This window comes from Bombina bombina, chromosome 1 (genome assembly GCF_027579735.1).
Source record: "Bombina bombina isolate aBomBom1 chromosome 1, aBomBom1.pri, whole genome shotgun sequence".
NCBI lineage: Eukaryota > Metazoa > Chordata > Amphibia > Anura > Bombinatoridae > Bombina > Bombina bombina.
Window position 1 is genome coordinate 507,020,503 of NC_069499.1, and position 26,010 is coordinate 507,046,512.

Genomic DNA, 26,010 nt, shown 5'->3' on the forward strand with positions numbered 1-26,010 from the left:
ACGTGCGCAAAAAGTTTACTTCTAGCGGAGTTAGCACGTAAGCTGCAGTGACTTGTAATCTGGCCCTTAATGTGCTATAATCATGTTATAAATAATATTATTTATTAGAGTCAGGATCACATTTACATTTGAATCCTGCATTGTTATATACAACACATAGTATTATATATTCTACCATATATGATATTGAGATATTGTTGGTACATTAGTATTTAATATATTCTTAAGCTATTTGATGGTTGGAGAACACCACAACATTAATGGATGCCTAATGCTAGTAGTATGCATGGTGACAATCCACCACCTTCTGCAGAATTTCTTTGTGATTGGCATAAAGCGGTATCTTCTGGTCAACAACCTGCCATCTGACACAACTCTCTGGATCATGGCTCTTTATGTTCTGGAGAAAAACAAAATGAAAAGGGATTCAGTTCTACATGAGCAGTTACCAAAGTTACCAAATTACAACACTAATATAGTGTTGAAATTCTGATAGATGTTAAAAAAAAATAGTAAATATGTCTGATTTTGGTACTGTAATAATGGGAGGATATGACTAATTTTGCATTAAGCACTGGTATGTGACACAGCCCCAATTCCATGTTTTTGTTTTGTAGGGTTTTAATATTCAATCCATTTAGAAACTCAGATAAAACCCACTGATTAAATGCTTTTAAAGGGCATTTGAGACGCATTAGCAAACCCTTCACCTTATAAGAAAACAATCTGTAGTCCTGCATTTTGCAGGTTGTTTGATCTTTTTATTTTAAAAAGTGTTGCTTATTTTTTCAGTGCTGTTTATTTATGCTCAATTCAGATATTAATAAACAATGAAACAAAAAAAGAATGCGCCTCGTGGTGCAGATAGGAGAGTCACACAGCAGGGATGACAGGGAGAATCAGTCCTACTCACATGAAAGAAAGCACAACCAGTGCTAAACAGGCGTTGCTGTTGTTTTAATTGAAGTTTTAATAAAGTTTTATACTTTATCCTGCTGCTGTTATCATTCTCTTTTGGATTCTTGGTTTGTCATTCCAGTTGGGAATTTTTACTCCACTGTCTGCTCCCAGCTTGTTGTGGTTCGCTGGACTCCTTTGATTGTGGGACGAGGATTACCCCTGTTGCTGAGTTGTGTGTGAGTCTGCCAGACGACTCTTTGGATCCGGCTTGCCTGTTTAGCACTGGTTGTGCTTTCTTTCATGTGAGTAGGACTGATTCTCCCTGTCATCCCTGCTGTGTGACTCTCTGATCTGCACCATGAGGCGCATTCTTTATTTTGTTTCATAGAACCTTCCATGTCTGGCATGACATCCTAGAAGAGCTACCTGGATGTGCTTAATACACTTATACTGACTGGATACCCTCTGAATCACAAGGGACTCTGGTATATCACTGGACTGTATTTTAAACACACTTTTGTGTGTATTGCACTTTGATTCTTCCTTTTTTTGAGATACTGGTGACCTATATTTGTGACCTATAATTGTGATACGAGTGACCTATTTGTGTACTATTGGGTCTGTATCTGAGAGCATTACTCTACTCCTTATATACTTGTTTTGGCGCCTCTTATAGATATAGGCCTAGATACATTGGTTGTGTGCCTTGGCGTATCTTGTTGTATTAATAAAGAATATTGTTTCCAGGTTTAATTAAAAAAAATATATATATCTCAAATAACTCCTTTTAAACTATGGAACTTCAACGCAACTTAAAGGGACATAATACTCATATGCTAAATCACTTGAAACTGATGCAGTATAACTGTAAAAAGCTGACAGGAAAATATCACCTGAGCATTTCTATGTAAAAAAGGAAGATATTTTACCTCACAATTTCCTCAGCTCAGCAGAGTAAGTTCTGTGTAAAAAGTTAAACTCAGCTGCTCCCAGCTGCAGGTAAAAAAAATTAAAAAAATGAAGAAATGAACAGCAGCCAATCAGCATCAGCAGTGCTGAGGTCATGAACTCTTACTGTGATCTCATGAGATTTGACTTGACTCTCATGAGATTTCATAGTAAGCTTCCTTTACCTGATTGGTGAAATAATATGAGAGTGCACGATGCTAGTACCTTCAGATGTCCCAGGACAGACACACAAAATGCTGCTTAGAAATCCTTTACAATGGGAGGTGGCTACTGAGGAACTTTTGAGGTAAAATATCTTTCTTTTTTACATAGAGATGTTCAGGTGATATTTTCTAATCAGCTTTTTACAGCTATGCTGCATCACTTTCAAGTGTTTAAACATTTGGGTATTATGGCCCTTTAAATACAATCTGCAGAATGCTCATTTATTCTTAATTATAAAATTATGGATAATTATATGAAATTGTTCATTTTATAAGTGTCATAAATTGATTTGAAAGGTCATGTGGACAGAATTTGTATTCAAATATACTAGGGAGTCATCAGAAATACAAAATCATCTAACAACCATGTTTTCTTTAACTGTGTATATTTTGCTTCTGTGCAGGGGTGGTTCTAGATCATAAAATATTGTGGTGCAAAATATTGAACACTAAGGGCAATATCACTTAAAGGGATATTCCAGCCTAAATTGGAAACCACATGAATGTATTTCGGTATTGAACAGAAGCATTTTTGTAATATACATGTATTAGCAAAAATTCTTCTAATAAAAGCTATAGCTGTTTTAAAAGAGTATTTACATATGCAACGTGCACCAGCATTTTAAACACAGTACTTGCTCAGAGAGCCTAAGGTGCTTGTACCATCTGGTAATAATTAAATTTGTTAATTGCTGACATGATACAAGCCCCAGTGATAATCTGAGCAGCTGCAGTATTTAAAATGTGGGTGCAGTGACAATATCTAGCTATGCTTCACATGCACGTGCAGAGAAAAATGTTAACACTAAAACAGTGATAACTTTTACTAGAAGCATTTTTGCCAATACATCTATATTACAAATATGTTTCTACTCAAAGATGTAATAAATCTATGTGCATTTAAATTTTGACTGGAATGTCCCTTTAAGCTCTTTACTCAGATAATATAATCTAAAATGATCCTTCACAAGAGAGGAGAGACAAGTACAGTACAATACAGCACTGTATGACATGTCATAAGTATGTTAGTTTGTGCTTTGTATTTTAATTTATTTTAGAGTTAGGGGATTTAACCTTTTTATTTTTTATTACATTTATACTTTGCAAAACAGTGTATTTAAAATTGTGATTTTACAAAGTCTGGTTATGCTTTAAGGACTTTTCTGTAACTTATAAACTAGCATTATATTTTGTATATTTCGTTTATAAATTGCATTGCTCTTTGTATTTTTTGTAGCATGACAGCTTCAGGGAGTAAGCTGAGTGTGTCTGAAGTTCTCTCTGAATCCTCATTATGTTCTTGAACATTTATTAAGTATTTACACCTGCAAGTCTTTATTATTTCACCAATTGCATTCAGGTAAAGTTTGCTCAAAATTCACAAGACACATGATTTGCAAAGCAAAGTAGCCCTTTAGAGGGGTCAAGGGTAAAAATATTATAATATATATATTATATTCAAACTGTCTGTCACAGGACCAGTGAAATCCGAAAGTTCAGCTTTGGCGGCTTTGAGGAGCCTGCCCAATCTGCAAATTTGAACTCTAGGAGAGTTCCAATACTTTAGTAAGTTGTGATCAATGTCAGGTGTTTTGATGGTATTATTAGCAATAGCCTGCTCATTTAAAACCTTCAAAAGCAGAGGTCATCCATATTCTCATCAGGGAGGACAACTTTTTCCCAAAAACAGATTGGTAGCAGACTCTATTTTCTTATCAAACTGAATATAAATATCCTCAGACCCATGGGTCTTACAGATAGACTCCCTCTCTCATACTTGCCAACTTAAAAGACTCTCTGATATAATATTTTACACTTACAACTAGTCAGCTGTTACTTTGAAATCTCCAAAACTAGCTGAGAAACAAGCTATAGAACTACTGGCAAACAAAACTAGACCTCACAGATGTTCACCTGACATTTTCCTCCAGAAACAATCTCTTTGGCAATTCACTAATCTTCATTCAAGGTCTTAGACTCAGATCCTTGGTTCGCTAAGATTCTAAAACAATTCACTGTCTGGTTCAGACTCTGTAGAATATATTTAATCTATTTAGAGGGCAATAGTTTTGTCACCCACTTGTTTCACAAATAAAATGGAAAAAAAACACAGAGAAGCTGATATCTTGTTTTTTACAGTAGACAACTTTTCCCTTCGGAATATTAGCATCTGGAACTACTGTTGTCCTTGCTCCAAGCCATTTTCCCAGCTACCCTGCATTATTGTGCCCTTCACTGTCTGAAAATTGCGAGGCTTCCTACCACATCTCCAAGAATAAACTCTCTTGGTGGCTTTCTCACATTAAAGCTTGGAATAGAAGTATGACAATACTCCAGAACAACAACTCAGGAGCCCATTTTGGTCCATCTATAACAGGTAGCAAATCAACACATCCATAGTGGGATTTTCATATCAATTGCAAAAACTATTGGCAGGATATCTTGAAGTCAAAAGCTTTGTGAAATGTATGGTATTTAAAACCTTCAAATAATAACAGCATGCTTGGATATATGCAATTTTGTTTGCTTACCAATATAAGATACTGGAATATAGGTAATATAAGAAAGAAATTAAAAATGCATTTTGTAGGTAGATTGTTTTAAAGGGTTCATAATTCAGATAGAGCATGCAGTTTTTAGAGACTTTACCATTTACTTTCATTATCAAACTGCACACAGTCTTTTTAATATGCACACTTTCTGAGGCACTTGCTACCACCAAACATGTGCAAGAGTTCACAGTGTAGACGTATATGAGTCTGTGACTGACTGATTGATTAATGGCTATCACATGTTACAAGGGGTGGCAAATTGAAATACACGTTGAAGTTTGTCAGAAAAAATCCACTGCTTCTTTAAAATTCAAATTAAGTGCTATTGCAGTTTATTAGTTGTCCCATTATAGAGTGAAATAAGTGATAATGATAACTGTACCTGATGCAGTTCTTGAAAATCTGGGTCATCTAGGCTATTATAGTGCAAGCTGAGTGCTGTTGTTTCTATCCAAGCATTGTCAGTATTTCTAGGATCATCAACATATCCTTTGTATACCTTTAAAAATAATATACACAATGTAAATGTTATAGATAAATTCTTTAGCTAGATGTGTTCAGCTAGCTCCCAGTAGTGTTATGCTGCTCCTTCTGCAAAGGCTAACAAGAGAATTAAGAAAATTTGATAATAAAAGTAAATTGAAGTGTTGTTTAAAATTGTGTGTGTTTTATCTGAATAATAAAAAAGGTGTTTTCATTTCACTTTAAAGGGACAGTCTAGACCAAAAAAAACTTTCATGATTCAGATAGAGTATGTAATTTTAAACAATTTTCCAATTTACTTTTATCACCAATTTTGCTTTGTTCTCTTGGTATTCTTAGTTGAAAGCTTAACCTAGGAGGTTCATATGCTAATTTCTTAGACCTTGAAGGCCACCTATTTTCAGAATGTATTTTAACAGTTTTTCACCACTAGAGGGTGTTAGTTCATGCATTTCATATAGATAACACTGTGCTCGTGCACGCAAAGTTATCTGGGAGCAGGCACTGATTGGCTAAACTGCAAGTCTGTCAAAAGAACTGAAACAAAGGGGCAGTTTGCAGAGGCTTAGATACAAGATAATCACAGAGGTTAAAAGTATATTAATATAACTGTGTTGGTTATGCAAAACTGGGGAATTGGTAATAAAGGGATTATCTATATTTTAAAAACAATAAAAATTCTGGTGTAGATTGTCCCTTTAAAGGTACAGTCTAGTCAAAATTAATTTTTCATGATTCAGATAAGCCCAACCGCGGTCCTCAAGTACCCCCAACAGTCCTGGTTTTCATTATAGCTGAGCTAGAGCACAGGTGAAATAATCAGCTGATGGATAAGAGCAGGTTGGTTACTGATCAGTTGATTACTTCACCTGAGCACTGGTTGAGCTATAATGAAAACCAGGCCTGTTGGGGGTACTTGAGGAACGCTGTTGGGAAACACTGATATAGGGCATGCAATTTTAAACAACTTTCCAATTTACTTTTCATCAAATTTGCTTTGTTCTCTTGATATTCCTTGTTGAAAACTAAATCTAAGTAAGCTCATATGCTAATTTCTAAGCCCTTGAAGGCCGCCTCTTATCCAGTGCAATTTGATAGTTTTTCACAGTTAGACACTGATAGTTTGTGTGTGTCATATAGATAACATTTTGCTCACTCCGTGGAGTTATTTATGAGTCAGTCCTAATTTGCTAAAATGCAAGTCTGTCAAAAGAACTGAAATAAGGGGGAAGTCCACAGAGGCTTAGATACAAGTTGATCACAAAGGTTATCAAGTTTATTGATATTACAGTGTTGGTTATGCAAAACTGGGTAATGGGTAATGAATTGATTTATTCTGGAGTAGACTGTCCCTTTAATTTACAGATAAACATTAAACTAAAATGTTTATATTAGCAATATTGCTGCATATTGCAAAGTTGTCATGGTTTGGGAACTCTAGCAACTTTCCATTCAGGAAAATGTACATCCACAGCCCACCCCAACTCCACGCACAAACAAGCCCTGCATACTTTGCACATGACTCCACCCCTCTAGTTAGGGCGCTACCCACAAGTTCAGGTAAGGCCAGGTGTGTTTGTCCTGTGCTGTCTTTACTGTGCATGACAGCTTCGGACAAACACACTTGGCCTTTTATATTATAGGATGGATCTGTCATTTCATAGTCTAACCTAAACCTTAAAGGTTGTCTAATAGGTATTAAGCAGGAATTGTCCAAGTGCTGATTAAGATTGGCTATCATCTCTCTTTTTTCTGGTTTCTGTTTCTATATCTTTTTTTTTTTATTATTTCTTGTCTTTAAAAATGTATATTAAACATATCACAATCTCTGTGCACCTTCTTTCTGCCTATAAAAGTTAGAAAAGGCAGGAACAAGAGGACTTGCAGATTATTAATATATTTTGTGCTGCTAGTTTTACAACATAATGATATATATATATATATATATATATATATATATATATATATATATATATATATATATATATATATATATATAACTTTTTTATCAACTTATTTAGTGTTTAAATGTAAACAGCTGGGAGAAATAAAGGTTTCAATAATTGCTAATTGTCATCTTACTTCAGAGCTCCTCTTAAGCATCTGATGAAATTTCTCAATGAATGTTGGCCTTAGGATTCTCCTAATTTTCAGTGGGAGGGTTTCTCCTGGCTCCAATGAACCCTGTTTAGAAAAACAATGTTTAAAATCCCAGTGTTTCCAACATCATGAAGGTTGGTAGCTCAGTATTATGTATCTAAAATTTTGAGTCAAAGGCTGATATAATTTAACATGTAATATATAGAAAGATAGTACAACAATGCAGTTATTTGATTGTTAAACAGTTAACAGTAAGAGTTAAATGGGTAACACTGCACTTTTGTACATGGTACACTTTACAGTAAAGCTATCATGTGAAAGAGAAGCCTGTTAAGCAAAAGCTGCACAATTGCATTTATACTAATACAACAGTATTGGTAATATACTTTCTACTAATTCTAATTGGCTGATCTGTACAGTAAACCTTTGTACCCCTCAGCTTATACTGCTTTATGGATGAATTTTTGAATATCATATCCCTTTAATGAGCAAATGGGGTTATATTCATACTGTGGCCAATATTATAACACCCAACATCTTGCCTACATTTTATCATCCTCACTAACTTATGTTAAAGGTCTAAAATCTTTCATCCTCACCATGTATAAAACATAATTCACTTGAAAGAAAAGCATTCTAACCCCAAACTTATTTAGAATTTGAGAAATCTATGGTATTGGATATGTTTATTAATGTAGTGTTAGTGTGTGCCAAACACAAAACTTGTGGAATGTATTGTGCTAGCAATACATTATTATCATCCATTAATAAAGCATATATTCTGCAGCAGGCTTTCTCTTTGGGAAGGGCGAGAGGGGCCCTGCCCAGAGCCCTGCACTTTGGGGGCCCCCCACTATGTCAGGGCTGAATTTATGAGAAAGTGCAATGTACATGCTGTATTTAGTTTGGGAAGAAGAGTTTATATCAGGGGTTCCCAATAGTTCAATTGCGATCTACCAGTAGACCGCAAATCCGCTGCTAGTAGATCGCAGCTGGCTCTTTAATTGGTCCCGTTGGCGGCTTACTCGCATAAGCAGAATGTCATCTCACAGGCAGCATTATCATGTCCTGTCCCTGAAACAGGTGGTAAAGTAGTTGACATTGATTGGCTGTCTGTGAGGGAGACGTCACGTTACGGGCTTGAAGGAGATTAATGGTGTGTGGAGGATTTCTGTAGTGCAGTGTGCGGAGAACCGGAGAAACTGGAGACCAGGTGGGGATTAGATGTATGTGCCCTGCATATAACAAGAAAAATATGTTTAATAGCAGCTGCTTTCTTCTTGTGTGATAAGAGGGAAGGTCCCACTCTGAAATTACCAGCATCTGTTCTCTTTTCTAGCTATTTTGATTTTTTCCTCCAGAGAATTAATTTAAAAAAATCATGTCAGTAACAAAACAAACAAATAACAGTTTGGGGTGTATTTTGTAAACCTCAACTCACCTACTCTTGGTAATGCACCATATAAATAACCCTCCTAAGGAGCATAAGAGGAGGTGATTTGAGGCTTACAAAATACACCTACAACAGTTTTTTTGTTACTGATATGTTTTTTGTTGTTTTTTAAATTAATTCTCTGGAGCCAAAAATCGAAACAGCTGGAATAGAGAACAGAATATATCACATAAATCTGTTCTTAATTCCTATTGATTCCCACTCTTTTTGCATCACAAATTACTTATTTTGACATTAAAAGAATTTCTATGGATATATATATATATATATATATATATATATATATATATATATATATTTGTGGGTTTTGCAATTTTTATTAACTCTCTCTCTTCCCTCTTCACTACAGATAGCTTTTAAACTAAAAAAAAAGCTATCTGTAGGGAGGAGAGGAGAGATCTGTTGGATTTTAATGTATTTTTTTAAAGAAAAGGTGTGCTTTTTTTAGTGGGTAGATCTCATTGAGCTGGTCGTTTGAAAAGTAGATAGCGACACAAAAAAGTGTGGGCACTCGTGTTTTTAGTATTAGGAGCTATAATATTTAGTGTTATTCTTTATATAGGTAACACTGATAGGGGTGGGCCCAGGGGTCAAGTCCATCAGGAACACATTAAAATGAAGTTCTTGCACTATTTCTGTGACTTGGTCTTGGATTATTTAGCTCCCCTCAGCATAAATAGGACTATTGCACTTTAAGTGTGTGAGACTCTATGACAAAGGAGTCTGGAGTTGCTGTCAGACACGTTGGTCTCAGTCTGCCCTGGAAAGGAAGGAGAGGGGAGGAAGGAGGGTGTGAGGAATGGATGATATGCTGGCTATGCACCATTAGAGTTAAAAACAAAGTATGGACACCCTGGTTCTTGACCTTAAAAGGACACTGAACCCAATTTTTTTTCTTTCTTGATTCAGGTAGATAATGCAATTTTAAGTAACTTTCTAATTTACTCCTATTATCCATTTTTCTATGTTCTCTTGCTATCTTTATTTGAAAAAGAAGGCATCAAAGCTAAGGAGCCAGAGAATTTTTGGTACAGAACTTTGGACAGCACTTGTTTATTGGTGGGTGAATTTATCCACCAATCAGCAAGAACAACACAGGTTGTTAACCAAAAATGGTCTGGCATCTAAACTTACATTCTTGCTTTTCAAATAAAGATACCAAGTAAATTAAGAAAATTTAAAAATAGGAGTAAATTAGAAAGTTGCTTAAAATTGCATTCTCTATCTGAATCACAAAATCATTTTTTGGGTTCAGTGTCCCTTTAAACAACAGGCATTCATGTATGTCTAGTTTAGTTATTTTAAACCCAATTACTTTATTTTATACACCCATAGTATGTGCTGTCTGTTTATCTATGTTTTATGGTCAGCAGGCCAGATTGTGCAAATTCACGAGGAAAAAATGGAAACAGGTGTCAAAACAGTCCAGAGCGGAAAAGTAGTGGATAAGGTACACTTCTTAAAGTTACAGATGGAAAGTATTCAATGTGGGTAATCATCAATTAAATATCACTGTAATGAACATCATCTGGTGTACCTAACTGAGTCCAAATAACAGTCCCCCTGGAAAGCGGGCGCTCTATCAGCAGGGAGGTTTTCCTCCGTCCCCCTGGTGAGTGAATGTGTGGATAACGGACCTTCTGGTTATTCAAAACAAATCAAACAAATCAATGTCAGAATAATGAAAATCATAACACAGCTTCCCAGCAACAGCAGAAAACATACCTTGGGTAACCGTCAATATTGGTAGATTTTTAAGTACTTTCAAACCCAACGGCCGTCTGTCCGTCTGGGCAAGCTCCGGTCCCACCTCCAACACAGCGCTCCGATGTAAAGAAACACCCCTGCAGCCCTATGCCGCCTGCTCCGAGCTCACTCTGGCCAAATAGAAAGCAATCATACAAAGGAAGTGAGAAGCACACGAGCAGCAGCAGTAGAATGTGTTTTTATTGTAAATCCAAAAGCGGACAATCACAAAATCACCAAAGTGAAGGGTACACATTACCCGGGTAAAAAGCAGAGAGAAAATAAAGATTGAGGTTGGAGCCGTATGCTACAAGCTCCAACCTCAATCTTTATTTTCTCTCTGCTTTTTACCCGGGTAATGTGTACCCTTCACTTTGGTGATTTTGTGATTGTCCGCTTTTGGATTTACAATAAAAACACATTCTACTGCTGCTGCTCGTGTGCTTCTCACTTCCTTTGTATGACAGCAGGCCAGATTCCCTGCAGAATGCTGACCTGTGCAAGATAATGTATTTGCTGCAGATTCAACCTTACCAGTTTCATCCCAAAGTAAAAGGTGACCTGTTTTGCTTTCAATGTTACTGTGTCCTCCTGCTTCCTCTGCCAGTGTTACTTGCTCCATATTTACTTGGTATACGTGTTAATGGTAAGATAAAGTGACACTCAGACGCCTTGTGACCATAATTTTACTTTAAATCACATTATCATTCAGCCAGATTACGAGTTTTGAGCGCTATAGGGAAATTAACGACCGCAACATTTTCGGCGGTATTTCACCTCCCTATAGCGCTGCTATTACAGGTTTGCAAAAAGCGGGCTTGTGCGGGCGATATGGTGGCGTTGAGCTCCATGCTTCACCCAAATTTAAGCGCTGCTTTGACGTGCTCGTGCACGATTTCCCCATAGACATCAATGGGGAGAGCCGGCAAAAAAAAAAGCCTAACACCTGCGATCGGGGAAAAAAAAGCTCCATAACGCAGCCCCATTGATGTCTATGGGGAAAGAAATATGTTTAAACCTAACACCCTAACAAAAACAAAACCACGTCTAAACACTCCTAATATGCCGCCCCCGACATCGCCAACACCTACATAATGTTATTAACCTCTAATCTGCCACCCTTAACATCGCCGCCACCTAAATAAAACTATTAACCCCTAATCTGCCGCTCCCAACATCGCCGCCACCTAAATACACTTATTAACCCCTAATCTGCCACCCTTAACATCACCGCCACCTAAATAAAACTATTAACCCCTAATCTGCCGCTCCCGATATCGCCGCCACCTACATACAGTTATTAACCCCTAATCTGCTGCCTCTAACATCGCCGCCACCTAAATACACTTATTAACCCCTAATCTGCCACCCTTAACATCGCCGCCACCTAAATAAAACTATTAACCCCTAATCTGCCGCTCCCGATATCGCCGCCACCTACATAAGTTATTAACCCCTAATCTGCTGCCCCTAACATTGCCGCCACCTAAATACACTTATTAACCCCTAATATGCTGCCCTTAACATCGCTGCCACCTAAATAAAACTTTTAACCCCTAATCTGCCGCTCCCGATATCACTGCCACCTACATACAGTTATTAACCCCTAATCTGCGGCCCCTAATATCGCTGCCACCTAAATACACTTATTAACCCCTAATCTGCTGCCCTTAACATCGCCGCCACCTACATTACAGTTATTAACCCCTAATCTGCTGCCCCCAATGTCGCCACCACTATACTAAAGTTATTAACCCCTAAACCTCTGGCCTACAACATCACTAACACTAAATAAATATATTAAACCCTAAACCTAACCCTAACGTAACCCTTACCCTAACACCCCCTAACTTAAATATAATTAAAATAAATCTAAATACAACTTACTATTATTAGCTAAATAATACCTATTTAAAACTAAATACCTGTAAAATAAAACCTAAGCTAGCTTCAATATAACTAATAGTTATTTTGTAGCTAGCTTAGGTTTTATTTTTATTTCACAGGTAAGTTTGTATTTATTTTAACTAGGTAGACTAGTTAGTTAACAGTTATTAACTATTTAATAAATACCTAGTTAAAATAAATACAAAATTACCTGTAAAATAAAACCTAACCTGCCTTACACTAAAACCTAACATTACAATCAAATCAAATAAATTAAATTAATAAAATACAATTATCTAAATTACAAAAAAATTAACACTAAATTACACAAAATAAAAAACGAAATTATCAAAAATAAAAAAAGAATTACTCCTAATCTAATAGCCCTATCAAAATAACCCCCCCCCTAAAATAAAAAAACCCTAGCCTACACTAAACTGCCAATGGCCCTTAAAAGGGCCTTTTGTGAGGCATTGCCCCAAATAAATCAGCTCTTTTACCTGTAAAAAAAAAATACAAACAACTCCCCAACAGTATAATCCACCACCCATACAACCAAACCCCCCAAATAAAAACCTAGCTAAATAAACCTAAGATAACCATTGCCCTGAAAAGGGCATTTGGATAGGCATTGCCCCTAAAAGGGCATTTTAGCTCTTTTACTGCCCAAACCCTAATCTAAAAATAAAACTCACCCAATAAACCTTTAAAAAAAACTAACACTAACCCCCGACGATCCACTTACAGTTCTCGAAGACCGGACATCCATCCTCATCCAGGCAGGAGAAGTCTTCATCCAAGTGGGCAGAAGTCCTCATCGTAGCCAGTAGAAGTCTTCATCCAAGTGGGCAGAAGTCCTCATCGTAGCCAGTAGAAGTCTTCATCCAAGCGGGCAGAAGTCTTCATCCAGACGGCATCTTCTATCTTCATCCATCCACTGCGGAGCGGGTCCCTCTTCAAGATATCCGGCGCGGAGCATCCTCTTCTTCCGAAGGTCAACGTAGAATGAAGTTTCCCTTTAAGGTACGTCATCCAAGATGGCATCCCTTACATTCTAATTAGCTGATATAATTTTTTCAGCCAATCGGAATTAAAGGGGAAAAAATCCTATTGGCTGTTGCAATCAGCCAATAGGATTGAGCTTTCATCCTATTGGCTGATCCAATCAGCCAATAGAATGCGAGCTCAATCCCATTGACTGATTGGATCAGTCAATAGAATGAAAGCTCAATCCTATTGGCTGATTGCAACAACGAATAGAATTTTTTCACCTTTAATTCCTATTCGCTGATAGAATTCTATGAGTCGATCGGAATGTAAGGGATGCCATCTTGGATGACGTATCCTAAAGGGAAACTTCATTCTACGTTGACCATCGGAAGAAGAGGATGCTCCGCACTGGATGTCTTGAAGATGGACCCGCTCTGCGCCGGATGGATGAAGATAGAAGATGACGTCTGGATGAAGACTTCTGCCCACTTGGATGAAGATTTCTGCCGGCTTCGATGAGGACTGCTGCCCGCTTGGATGAAGACTTCAGCCGGATTGGATGAAGACTTCTGCCGCTTGGATGAGGATGGATGTCCGGTCTTCAAAAACTGTAAGTGGATCATTGGGGGTTAGTGTTAGGTTTTTTTAAAGGTTTATTGGGTGGGTTTTATTTTTAGATTAGGGTTTGGGCAATGTTAAAGAGCTAAATGCCCTTTTAAGGGCAATGTCCATCCAAATGCCCTTTTCAGGGCAACGGTTAGCTTAGGTTTATTTAGCTAGGTTTTTATTTAGGGGGTTTGGTTGGGTGGGTGGTGGGTTTTACTGTTGGGGGGTTGTTTGTATTTTTTTTTACAGGTAAAAGAGCTTATTTCTTTGGGACAATGCCCCACAAAAGGCCCTTTTAAGGGTCATTGGTAGTTTAGTGTAGGCTAGGTTTTTTTTTATTTTGGATGGGCTTTTTTATTTTTAAAGGGCTATTAGATTAGGAGTAATCCGTTTTTATTTTTGATAATTTCGTTTTTTATTTTGTGTAATTTAGTGTTTATTTTTTTTGTAATTTCGATAAATTTATTGGATTAATTTATTTTATTGTAATGTTAGGTTTTAGTGTAAGGCAGGTTAGGTTTTATTTTACAGGTAAGTTTGTATTTATTGTAACTAGGTATTTATTAAATAGTTAATAACTATTTTCTAACTAGTCTACCTAGTTAAAATAAATATAAACTTACCTGTGAAATAAAAATAAAACCTAAGCTAGCTACAATTTAACTATTAGTTATATTGTAGCTATCTTAGGTTTTATTTTACAGGTGAATATTTAGTGTTAAATAGGAATTATTTAGGTAATAATTGTAAGGTTTATTTAGATTTAGTTTAATTATATTTAAGTTAGGTGGTGGACGGCAGATTAGGGGTTAATAATATTTAAATAGTGTTTGCAATGCGGGAGGGCAGCGATTTATGGATTAATAATTTTATTATAGTGGCAACGATGTCGGGAAGCAGCGGAATAGGGGTTAATAATTTTTTTAAGTGACGGGAATGTCCGGAGCGGCAGATTAGGGGTTAATAATTTTAGTTTAGTGTTTGCGATGCGGGAGGGCCTCAGTTTAGGGGTTTATAGGTAGTTTATGGGTGTTAGTGTACTCTGTGACAATTTACTTATGAGTTTTATAGTACAGCTTTGTAGCATAAAACTCATAACTACTGACTTTAGATGGTGGTACAGATCTTGTCATTTTAGGCTGTACTGCTCACTTTTTGGCCTCACCGCAAAACTCGTAATACCGGCACTATGGGAGTCCAATTGAAAAAGGACTTTTCTTAAAGTGCGGTACTGACGTTGCGTGACGGCCAAAAAGGTGTGCGGTACAGCTATTCTAACAAAACTTGTAATAGCGGCGTTAGGGAAAAAGCATCGTTATGGGCCATAACAATGCTTTTTCACTCATAACGCAAAACCCGTAATCTAGCTGATTGTTTCTCACTGCAGAATGAGTGCACACACAAACCTTATCAAGATCATGATATCTGATTTACATTACAGAGACTTACACATCCTGAGAGCAAGGGAGTAACATCTTCTAAAATTTTAGCTTTTTGGATGATTCAGCATCATCTACATACAAATGCCCCTTTATGTGTTCTAAAAAGTGTGTGTCTGGCTTTTCAGTATTCAGAATCAGTTGAATCCTAAATTACAAATAAAAATGTCCCCCCTGCCATGTAAAAATGTAACCAAGGTTGGCCCTGCTCTGCAGAACTTTGACAACAAGTACACTGATTATATAATATTTGCAGAAGACATTGGGGCATCAAGCTCGAAGGCTCGCCGGAAATAGAAGTTATGAAGCAGCAGTCTAAAGACCGCTGCTCCATCACTTGTCCGCCTGCTCTGAGGCGCCGGACACAAATCAACCTGATTGAATACGATCGGGTTCACACCCCCTGCTAGCAGCCAAATGGCCGCGAATCTGCAGGGGGCGGCATTGCTCCAGCAGTTCACAAGAACTGCTGGAGCAATGATAAATGTCGACAGCGTATGCTGTCGGCATTTATCGATGTGCGGCGGACATGAAACGCTACATCGTATCATGTCCGCTTGCACATTGATAAATAGGCCCCAAAGAATGTAAATGGGAAGAGGGACAAGTGATGTTTGGTGTCATAATAATAAGCGGTCTGCTGTGTTTAATTCTGCATTGCATATATTTATCTTCCTATTTTCAAATGAGTTTTTTTAGACACAGTGCATAGTTAGATTCAAGACAACATTTTAAAGGGTCAGTAAACACTTTTAGATTGTACTAAAATGATGAATTATGTATAGTAAAGCAAGTTTGTAATGACCCCTTGCACACACAACAAACAACCGTTTATAAGACAGGATTCAATACCCCAGGAAGTGCCCACAGTTCTGATGAAGTGCTTTTAATGGCCAAGATCTCCAGCATTTTCTTTGACTTCTTCCTGCCTATTGATCCATCTCTGTTTCTTCTCCACCTGCAAAATAGACTTGTTTTTGAGAATAACATTAAAATGCACCAAATAAATGTTAAGCTAAGCAAATGATCAAATGTAATTAAAAATATTTATAATTGCCCAGAGTTAAAGGGACAGTCTACACCAGAATTTTTATTGTTTTAAAAGATAGATAATCCCTTTATTATCCATTCCCATGTTTTGCATAACCAACACAGTTATATTAATATACTTTTAACCTCTGTGATTATCTTGTATCTAAGCCTCTGCAAAGTGCCCCTTTATTTCAGTTGTTTTGACAGACTTGCAGTTTAGCCAATCAGTGCCTGCTCTCAGATAACTTCATGTGCACAGGCACAGTGTTATCTATATGAAATACATGAACTAACACCCTCTAGTGGTGAAAAACTGTTAAAATGCATTCTGAAAAGAGGTGGCCTTCAAGGTTAAGCTTTCAACTAAGAATACCAAGAGAACAAAGCAAAATTGGTGATAAAAGTAAATTGGAAAATTGTTTAAAATTACATACTCTATCTGAATCATGAAAGTTTTTTTTGGTCTAGACTGTCCCTTTAAAGTGAAATGAAAACACCTTTTTTATTATTCAGATAAAACACACACAATTTTAAACAACACTTCAATTTACTTTTATTATCAAATTTTCTTAATTCTCTTGTTAGCCTTTGCAGAAGGAGCAGCATAACACTACTGGGAGCTAGCTGAACACATCTAGCTAAAGAAAAGCTACAAATGTCTGTAGCCACCAATCACAAGCTAGCTCCCAGTAGTGTAGGATATGTACATATTCTATTTTCAAATGAACTTTGCTCTATCCTTTGTTGAAAAAGAAGTGAATTTAAAAGTGTCTTAAAATGACATGCTCTATCTGAATGATGAAAGTTTAATTTTGACTTTCATATCTCTTTTTCTAGATGAATTAAATATGAAGACATTAAAGGGACATTGTAATGTAAATTTTTCTCTCCTTTAACATGTTCTCTATGACCCATTTTCCCTGCAATTATGTATTAAATTGTTCACAAATTACTCATTTACCTTTATTTTGTCATTTGTAATTTGTTTTTGCTTGTTGAAACTGCCACCTATACTGAAAATGTCAATACTAAAGGATTGGCTATAAAAAATTATGTAGACATGAGCCAGAATATGAAATTACACTACCAGTGAGGGTGGGAGAGATGGGTACTAACATGCTATTTTTCAATTTTGCTTTGGTATTCAGACAGAGATAAGGAAGCATGTGTGTATAGAGAGTGATACGATACGGAAGTATGATCTCCCTGCAAACTCAGCCAATGTTACTGGGTTGTAGTAAAGCATAAACAGCTATTTCATATTAAATAAAGCTAAAGCAGCAATTTCCATACATTGTATAATTTGCAGTTAGTATAACAAGTCATTAGAAACACATTAAGAGGAAAACAATTTTACAGTACACTGTACATTTAACTGGGTAATCCTTACTTACTGTGATATTATAAGATGCATTGCATGATTTGGTCCAAGCCAGCACAAACTTCCTCTTCCTTTCAACCCAGTTCGACCAATTGGATTTCTGCCATATCACACGTACACAATATTGACAGTTATTCTGTAAATAATCCGTAGGAGCTTCAAAGCAATCTACAAATAGTATTTTAAGTGTGTATATAAAGAGCTTCTCATTATTAATAACAGATATCAGTGATCACTTTATATAACAATACATTTTGGGACCCATGCATTAAAGCAATTTTTAGGAACCTGTTCACTCGTCTTTGTGCAGAGGGGCATTGGGCGCTGTATGTCTGCTGCCCACATGTACAATTACACAAACATTTTCTTGTGCAATGCCACTCCATGCTCTCATGCAAGCAGAGCTTGTCAATCACCTGAAATAACGTGTTCAGGATAATTTATCTTCACCACCTCAGAGGTGGCAGAGAGGTTTAAGGGACATTCCAGCTAAAATTGGAATCCACATGGATGCATTTCAGTTTTGAATAGAAGAATTTTTGTAATATACATGTATTAGCAAAAATGCTTCTAATAAAAGTTATAGCTGTTTCAAATGTGTATTTAAGTCTGCATGTGCACGAGCATTTTAATCTCAGCACTTGCTTAGAGAACTTAAGGTGGTTGTACCATCTGGTAATGACTCAATTCATTTATTGCTGACATAATACAAGCCTGACTGGTACTCAGAGCAGCTGCAATACTTAACATGCTGGTGCACTGAAAATATCTAGCTATGTTTCACTTGCATGTGCAGAGAAAAATATTAACACTAAAACAGTGATATTTTTTTACTAGAAGCATTTTTGCCAATACATTTATATTGCAAATTAATTTATATACAAAGATTTTATTCATTTGTGTACATTTACATTTTGACTGTAATGTCCTTTTAAGAAGCAGTGGCCATATTCATATGACATTACATTGTGGTGAGCAGGCTTGCATGAGTGAGCTTGCCCTGCAAAGAACTCCAAAGCAACACTCACTGATTATTGTGTTTCAAGTCAGAACATCTATATTTTCTGATATGCTTTTATTTATTACTAAAATCCCCTTAAAGGGACATTATACACTCATTTTTTCTTTGCATAAATGTTTTGTAGATGATCTATTTATATAGTCCATGAAGTTTTTTTTAAAAAAAAAAAATGTTTAGTGTTGCTTATTTTTAAATAACATTGCTCTGATTTTCAGACTCTTAACCAAGCCCCAAATTTTTATGTGAATACTGTCAGCTACCTTCTCCAGCTTGCTCCTGTTTGTGTAAAGGGTCTTTTCATATGCAAAAGAAGGGGGAGGGGGGGAGTGTCTTATTTCTCACTTGTAGTGGGCTTTCCAGCTACCTTTTCAACAAAGCTAAACTGAGAGCTTCCAAGTAAGTTTTTAAACAGTTTTATACTGGATTTTTATATCAGTATCTGTGCATCTTATTCTTTATAGTAGTGTCTATTACATGCAGTTATATGAAAATGAGTGTATACTGTCCCTTTAAGTATAAGAAGAGATAGAAAGAGGCGAAAGAAGAGATCTGTCATAAAATGTTTTGAAAATATATACTGTATATTCTAAAGTAATCAAATTCATGTGTAAACTAAGATTTAAATGTATAACAAAGATCACTAATGTAGACGTAAGAGACTGATATCTAGTAGAATACTAATAATAATACTCACAAAGGTAATCCATCTTCAACCACATATAAGGCACAAAAGCTTTCTCGATTGATATTCCCATCCATAGCATTATACTTATTTTTTAGAAGAGTCTCTAAAGAGCTATATTAAATAAAAGTTAATATGTGTAGATTTTAATTAAAGATATTTGTTAGTATTCCATGCGAAAAAAACAAATACCACTTACTCTGTATATGGATCATGGTTTATTTTATCCTTTCTAATAACAGTGTAAAAAGGAGGGTTATAAATTGCAAACTCCACCTAAAAATAAAGACAGAATTGAAATGTATTATATTTGAAAGTTACTATTTTTTTTTTTTTTGCAAATTGTCCCATACATTTCCCCTTTGATTGCTTAATTGGATAACCTTCATAGCCTTGCATAACTACAGCAAACCTGGCATAAAATAGATATTTGATCCCTGATGAAGAGGGGTGTCATTGAAACACAGTGTGTTCCTGTTTAATCTGGCCAGACATGATATAGAGCTCTCCACTCAGGTGAGATAATGTAAAATGATCCTCCAGCACTATGAGATCCCTAGTGAAATGCTTAAAGGACCAGTCAACACAGTAGATTTGCATAATCAACAAATGAAAGATAACAAGATAATGCAATAGCACTTAGTCTGAACTTCAAATGAGTAGTAGATTTTTTTTCTGACAATTTTAAAAGTTATGTCTTTTTCCACTCCCCCTGTACCATGTGACAGTCATCAGCCAATCATAAATGCATACACGTACCATGTGACAGCCATCAGCCATTCACAAATGCATACACACTTATTCTTGCACATGCTCAGTAGGAGCTGGTGACTCAAAAAGTTTAAATATAAAAAGACTGCACACATTTAGTTAATGGAAGTAAATTGGAAAGTTGTTTAAAATGGCATGCTCTATCTGAATAATGAAAGTTTAATTTTGATTGAGTGTCCCTTTAAGAGGCAGATTTTGCTATACTTCTCCAGGGGACGTTCCCTACATTACTGTAGGTGAAGGAGAAACAAGCCCAGTGCAATATAACACTGCATGACATTAGAGCATTAGAGTTCTGCTGTATTTAAACATTGTGCTTTGTATTTTATATTACTTTACCCTTCAGAGTAAGTTTTATTAGGATTTTAATTTTACAAATTCTTATTATGCTTTCACAGTTACTGTGTAACAACTTTGGATCATACTTTGTATATATATATTTTTTTTTTTTATAGCTTTATTTATAATCCCAAAATATATATACAGAGCCTCTCAGATGGGCTTAACTTTCACCTTGCAGGGTGTTTTACCATGTATAAACAGAAGAAAAAAGAAACAATAGACAGCCTCACATTTGGGCCAATTTTCACCACACAGGGGCCTAGATTTGGAGTTCGGCGGTAGCCGTCAAAACCAGCGTTAGAGGCTCCTAACACTGGTTTTAGGCTACCGCCGGTATTTGGAGTCAGTGATTAAAGGGTCTAACGCTCACTTTTCAGCCGCGACTTTTCCATACCGCAGATCCCCCTACGCCATTTGCGTATCCTATCTTTTCAATGGGATCTTTCTAACGCTGGTATTTAGAGTCGTTTCTGAAGTGAGCGTTAGAGCTCTAACGACAAAATTCCAGCCGCCTGAAAATAGCAGGAGTTAAGAGCTTTCTGGCTAACGCCGGTTCATAAAGCTCTTAACTACTGTACCCTAAAGTACACTAACACCCATAAACTACCTATGTACCCCTAAACCGAGCTCCCCCCACATCGCCGCCACTCGATTTAAATTTTTAACCCCTAATCTGCCGACCGCCACCTACGTTATACTTATGTACCCCTAATCTGCTGCCCCTAACCCCGCCGACCCCTGTATTACATTTATTAACCCCTAACCTGCCCCCCACAACGTCGCCGCCAGCTACTTAAAATAATTAACCCCTAATCTTCCGACCGCAAAGCGCCGCCACCTACGTTATCCCTATGTACCCCTAATCTGCTACCCCTAACACCGCCGACCCCTATATTATATTTATTAACCCCTAATCTGCCCCCCTCAACGTCGCCAACACCTGCCTACACTTATTAACCCGTAATCTGCCGAGCGGACCTGAGCGCTACTATAATAAAGTTATTAACCCCTAACCCGCCTCACTAACCCTATCATAAATAGTATTAACCCCTAATCTGCCCTCCCTAACATCGCCGACACCTACCTTCAATTATTAACCCCTAATCTGCCGAGCGGACCTCACCGCTACTATAATAAATGTATTAACCCCTAAAGCTAAGTCTAACCCTAACACTAACACCCCCCCTAAATTAAATATAATTTAAATCTAACGAAATTAATTATCTCTTATTAAATAAATTATTCCTATTTAAAGCTAAATACTTACCTGTAAAATAAATCCTAATATAGCTACAATATAAATTATAATTATATTATAGCTATTTTAGGATTAATATTTATTTTACAGGCAACTTTGTAATTATTTTAACCAGGTACAATAGCTATTAAATAGTTAAGAACTATTTAATAGTTACCTAGTTAAAATAATAACAAAATTACCTGTAAAATAAATCCTAACCTAAGATATAATTAAACCTAACACTACCCTATCAATAAATTAATTAAATAAACTACCTACAATTACCTACAATTAACCTAACACTACACTATCAATAAATTAATTAAACACAATTCCTACAAATAAATACAATTAAATAAACTAGCTAAAGTACAAAAAATAAAAAAGAACTAAGTTACAAAAAATAATAAAATATTTACAAACATAAGAAAAATATTACAACAATTTTAAACTAATTACACCTACTCTAAGCCCCCTAATAAAATAACAAAGCCCCCCAAAATAAAAAATTCCCTACCCTATTCTAAATTAAAAAAGTTACAAGCTCTTTTACCTTACCAGCCCTGAACAGGGCCCTTTGCGGGGCATGCCCCAAGGATTTCAGCTCTTTTGCCTGTAAAAAAAAACATACCATACCCCCCCCCCAACATTACAACCCACCACCCACATACCCCTAATCTAACCCAAACCCCCCTTAAATAAACCTAACACTAAGCCCCTGAAGATCTTCCTACCTTGTCTTCACCATACCAGGTTCACCGATCCGTCCTGGCTCCAACATCTTCATCCAACCCAAGCGGGGGTTGGCGATCCATCATCCGGTGCTGAAGAGGTCCAGAAGAGGCTCCAAAGTCTTCCTCCTATCCGGCAAGAAGAGGACATCCGGACCGGCAAACATCTTCTCCAAGCGGCATCTTCAATCTTCTTCCATCCGGTGCGGAGCGGGTCCATCTTGAAGCAGGCGACGCGGATCCATCCTCTTCTTCCGTTGTCTCCCGACGAATGACGGTTCCTTTAAGGGACGTCATCCAAGATGGCGTCCCTCAAATTCCGATTGGCTGATAGGATTCTATCAGCCAATCGGAATTAAGGTAGGAATTTTCTGATTGGCTGATGGAATCAGCCAATCAGAATCAAGTTCAATCCGATTGGCTGATCCAATCAGCCAATCAGATTGAGCTCGCATTCTATTGGCTGATCGGAACAGCCAATAGAATGCGAGCTCAATCTGATTGGCTGATTGGATCAGCCAATCGGATTGAACTTGATTCTGATTGGCTGATTCCATCAGCCAATCAGAAAATTCCTACCTTAATTCCGATTGGCTGATAGAATCCTATCAGCCAATCGGAATTCGAGGGACGCCATCTTGGATGACGTCCCTTAAAGGAACCGTCATTCGTCGGGAGACAACGGAAGAAGAGGATGGATCCGCGTCGCCTGCTTCAAGATGGACCCGCTCCGCACCGGATGGAAGAAGATTGAAGATGCCGCTTGGAGAAGATGTTTGCCGGTCCGGATGTCCTCTTCTTGCCGGATAGGAGGAAGACTTTGGAGCCTCTTCTGGACCTCTTCAGCACCGGATGATGGATCGCCAACCCCCGCTTGGGTTGGATGAAGATGTTGGAGCCAGGACGGATCGGTGAACCTGGTATGGTGAAGACAAGGTAGGAAGATCTTCAGGGGCTTAGTGTTAGGTTTATTTAAGGGGGGTTTGGGTTAGATTAGGGGTATGTGGGTGGTGGGTTGTAATGTTGGGGGGGGGATATGGTATGTTTTTTTTTACAGGCAAAAGAGCTGAAATCCTTGGGGCATGCCCCGCAAAGGGCCCTGTTCAGGGCTGGTAAGGTAAAAGAGCTTGTAACTTTTTTAATTTAGAATAGGGTAGGGAATTTTTTATTTTGGGGGGCTTTGTTATTTTATTAGGGGGCTTAGAGTAGGTGTAATTAGTTTAAAATTGTTGTAATATTTTTCTTATGTTTGTAAATATTTTATTATTTTTTGTAACTTAGTTCTTTTTTATTTTTTGTACTTTAGCTAGTTTATTTAATTGTATCTATTTGTAGGAATTGTGTTTAATTAATTTATTGATAGTGTAGTGTTAGGTTAATTGTAGGTAATTGTAGGTAGTTTATTTAATTAATTTATTGATAGGGTAGTGTTAGGTTTAATTATATCTTAGGTTAGGATTTATTTTACAGGTAATTTTGTTATTATTTTAACTAGGTAACTATTAAATAGTTCTTAACTATTTAATAGCTATTGTACCTGGTTAAAATAATTACAAAGTTTCCTGTAAAATAAATATTAATCCTAAAATAGCTATAATATAATTATAATTTATATTGTAGCTATATTAGGATTTATTTTACAGGTAAGTATTTAGCTTTAAATAGGAATAATTTATTTAATAAGAGATAATTAATTTCGTTAGATTTAAATTATATTTAATTTAGGGGGGGTGTTAGTGTTAGGGTTAGACTTAGCTTTAGGGGTTAATACATTTATTATAGTAGCGGTGAGGTCCGCTCGGCAGATTAGGGGTTAATAATTGAAGGTAGGTGTCGGCGATGTTAGGGAGGGCAGATTAGGGGTTAATACTATTTATGATAGGGTTAGTGAGGCGGATTAGGGGTTAATAACTTTATTATAGTAGCGCTCAGGTCCGCTCGGCAGATTAGGAGTTAATAAGTGTAGGCAGGTGTCGGCGACGTTGAGGGGGGCAGATTAGGGGTTAATAAATATAATATAGGGGTCGGCGATGTTAGGGCAGCAGATTAGGGGTACATAGGGATAACGTAGGTTGCGGCGGTTTACGGAGCGGCAGATTAGGGGTTAAAAAAAATATGCAGGTGTCAGCGATAGCGGGGGCGGCAGATTAGGGGTTAATAAGTGTAAGGTTAGGGGTGTTTAGACTCGGGGTACATGTTAGAGTGTTAGGTGCAGACGTAGGAAGTGTTTCCCCATAGGAAACAATGGGGCTGCGTTAGGAGCTGAACGCTGCTTTTTTGCAGGTGTTAGGTTTTTTTTCAGCTCAAACAGCCCCATTGTTTCCTATGGGAGAATCGTGCACGAGCACGTTTTTGAGGCCGGCCGCGTCCGTAAGCAACTCTGGTATCGAGAGTTGCATTTGCGGTAAAAATGCTCTACGCTCCTTTTTTGGAGCCTAACGCAGCATTTGTTTAAACTCTCGATACCAGAGTTAAATTTATGGTGCGGCCAGAAAAAAGCCCGCGGAGCGTTAACAGCCCTTTTACCGCCGAACTCCAAATCTAGGCCAGGGTGTTTTACAAATTCTCACCTAGATTAACCTAGGCCCTTATGTAATTACCATACATACTGCTCTTTATCTATCTATACTAAGTACAATATAAGTCATCTTACATCATATATTCTGTACTTATATTCAGGTTTTTTATTCCCTTGCATACTTTGTATATTTATATGTATATTTTACAAATTACATTTTACTTTGTATTTCTTGTATTTAAAATAAAACTGAAAAACTGGCAGCTTTCATAAAGAGAGCTTTATTACTTTCTATGGGCCCTTATAAGCAAAGATTCTCTAATTTGGAGAGACATTATTGTACAGACTTCACAGGGGCTGAACTCACTGAATTCTCTATGGAAAAGGCTGGAACCTGGAAGTCTCAGAGAGATGAGAGATGTCTTCCATATAAAGTAATAAAGCTCTTTATTATATATTGCCTTTCTGTCAGTTGGATAATTGTTTTGTGAATTTTGAGCAAACTACAACTGCATACAGCTTGCGAGAAAAATCAGTAAGACCAGCTTGTTTAAAATGCTAACAGCATTTTACAAGACTTGTGAGAGAGCTTTAGACATACCCTGGAACTCCCCTGTTTAGCCCAGGGAACTGCCTGTCCCTCCTACTTGCTGAAGCTGTGTTTCGTTTTCCAATAGAGAAAATACAAAGTGCAATGTAAGTTATAAAAAATAGACAGAAATGACATCCGGTGGGCGGCTCTACAAGATGGCTGCAAGCTTCAACAGCTCTGAAGAAAACTACTTCTAACTCTAATATTGCTGCCACTTCTACATGCCATTTGCATCTCCCTTGACAGGCAAGCTGTCCGGGAATATTAGGCAGACAGAAGGACTAGCAACTCTTCTACCCCGGAACGTCATTTTAAAGAATAAAGCCATCGGGCACCGTGGCGGGAATACTACCGCCACTGTATATACATATA

At 37.0% G+C, this 26,010-nt stretch overlaps 1 protein-coding gene across 1 annotated transcript in view; it reads right to left on the minus strand.

The window, feature by feature from the left end:
- Positions 1-274: 274 nt before the first annotated feature.
- The window catches only part of TRPM2 (transient receptor potential cation channel subfamily M member 2), a 272,602-nt gene continuing 246,866 nt past the window's right edge, over positions 275-26,010 (minus strand). Inside the window, exons 26-32 of the mRNA XM_053712880.1 lie at positions 19,644-19,720; positions 19,457-19,558; positions 17,755-17,841; positions 16,181-16,286; positions 7,190-7,291; positions 5,007-5,123; positions 275-400 (exon numbers count right to left, since the gene is read on the minus strand). Coding sequence (XP_053568855.1) covers positions 275-400; positions 5,007-5,123; positions 7,190-7,291; positions 16,181-16,286; positions 17,755-17,841; positions 19,457-19,558; positions 19,644-19,720 — 717 coding nt within the window. The remainder of the gene's footprint in view (positions 401-5,006; positions 5,124-7,189; positions 7,292-16,180; positions 16,287-17,754; positions 17,842-19,456; positions 19,559-19,643; positions 19,721-26,010) is intronic.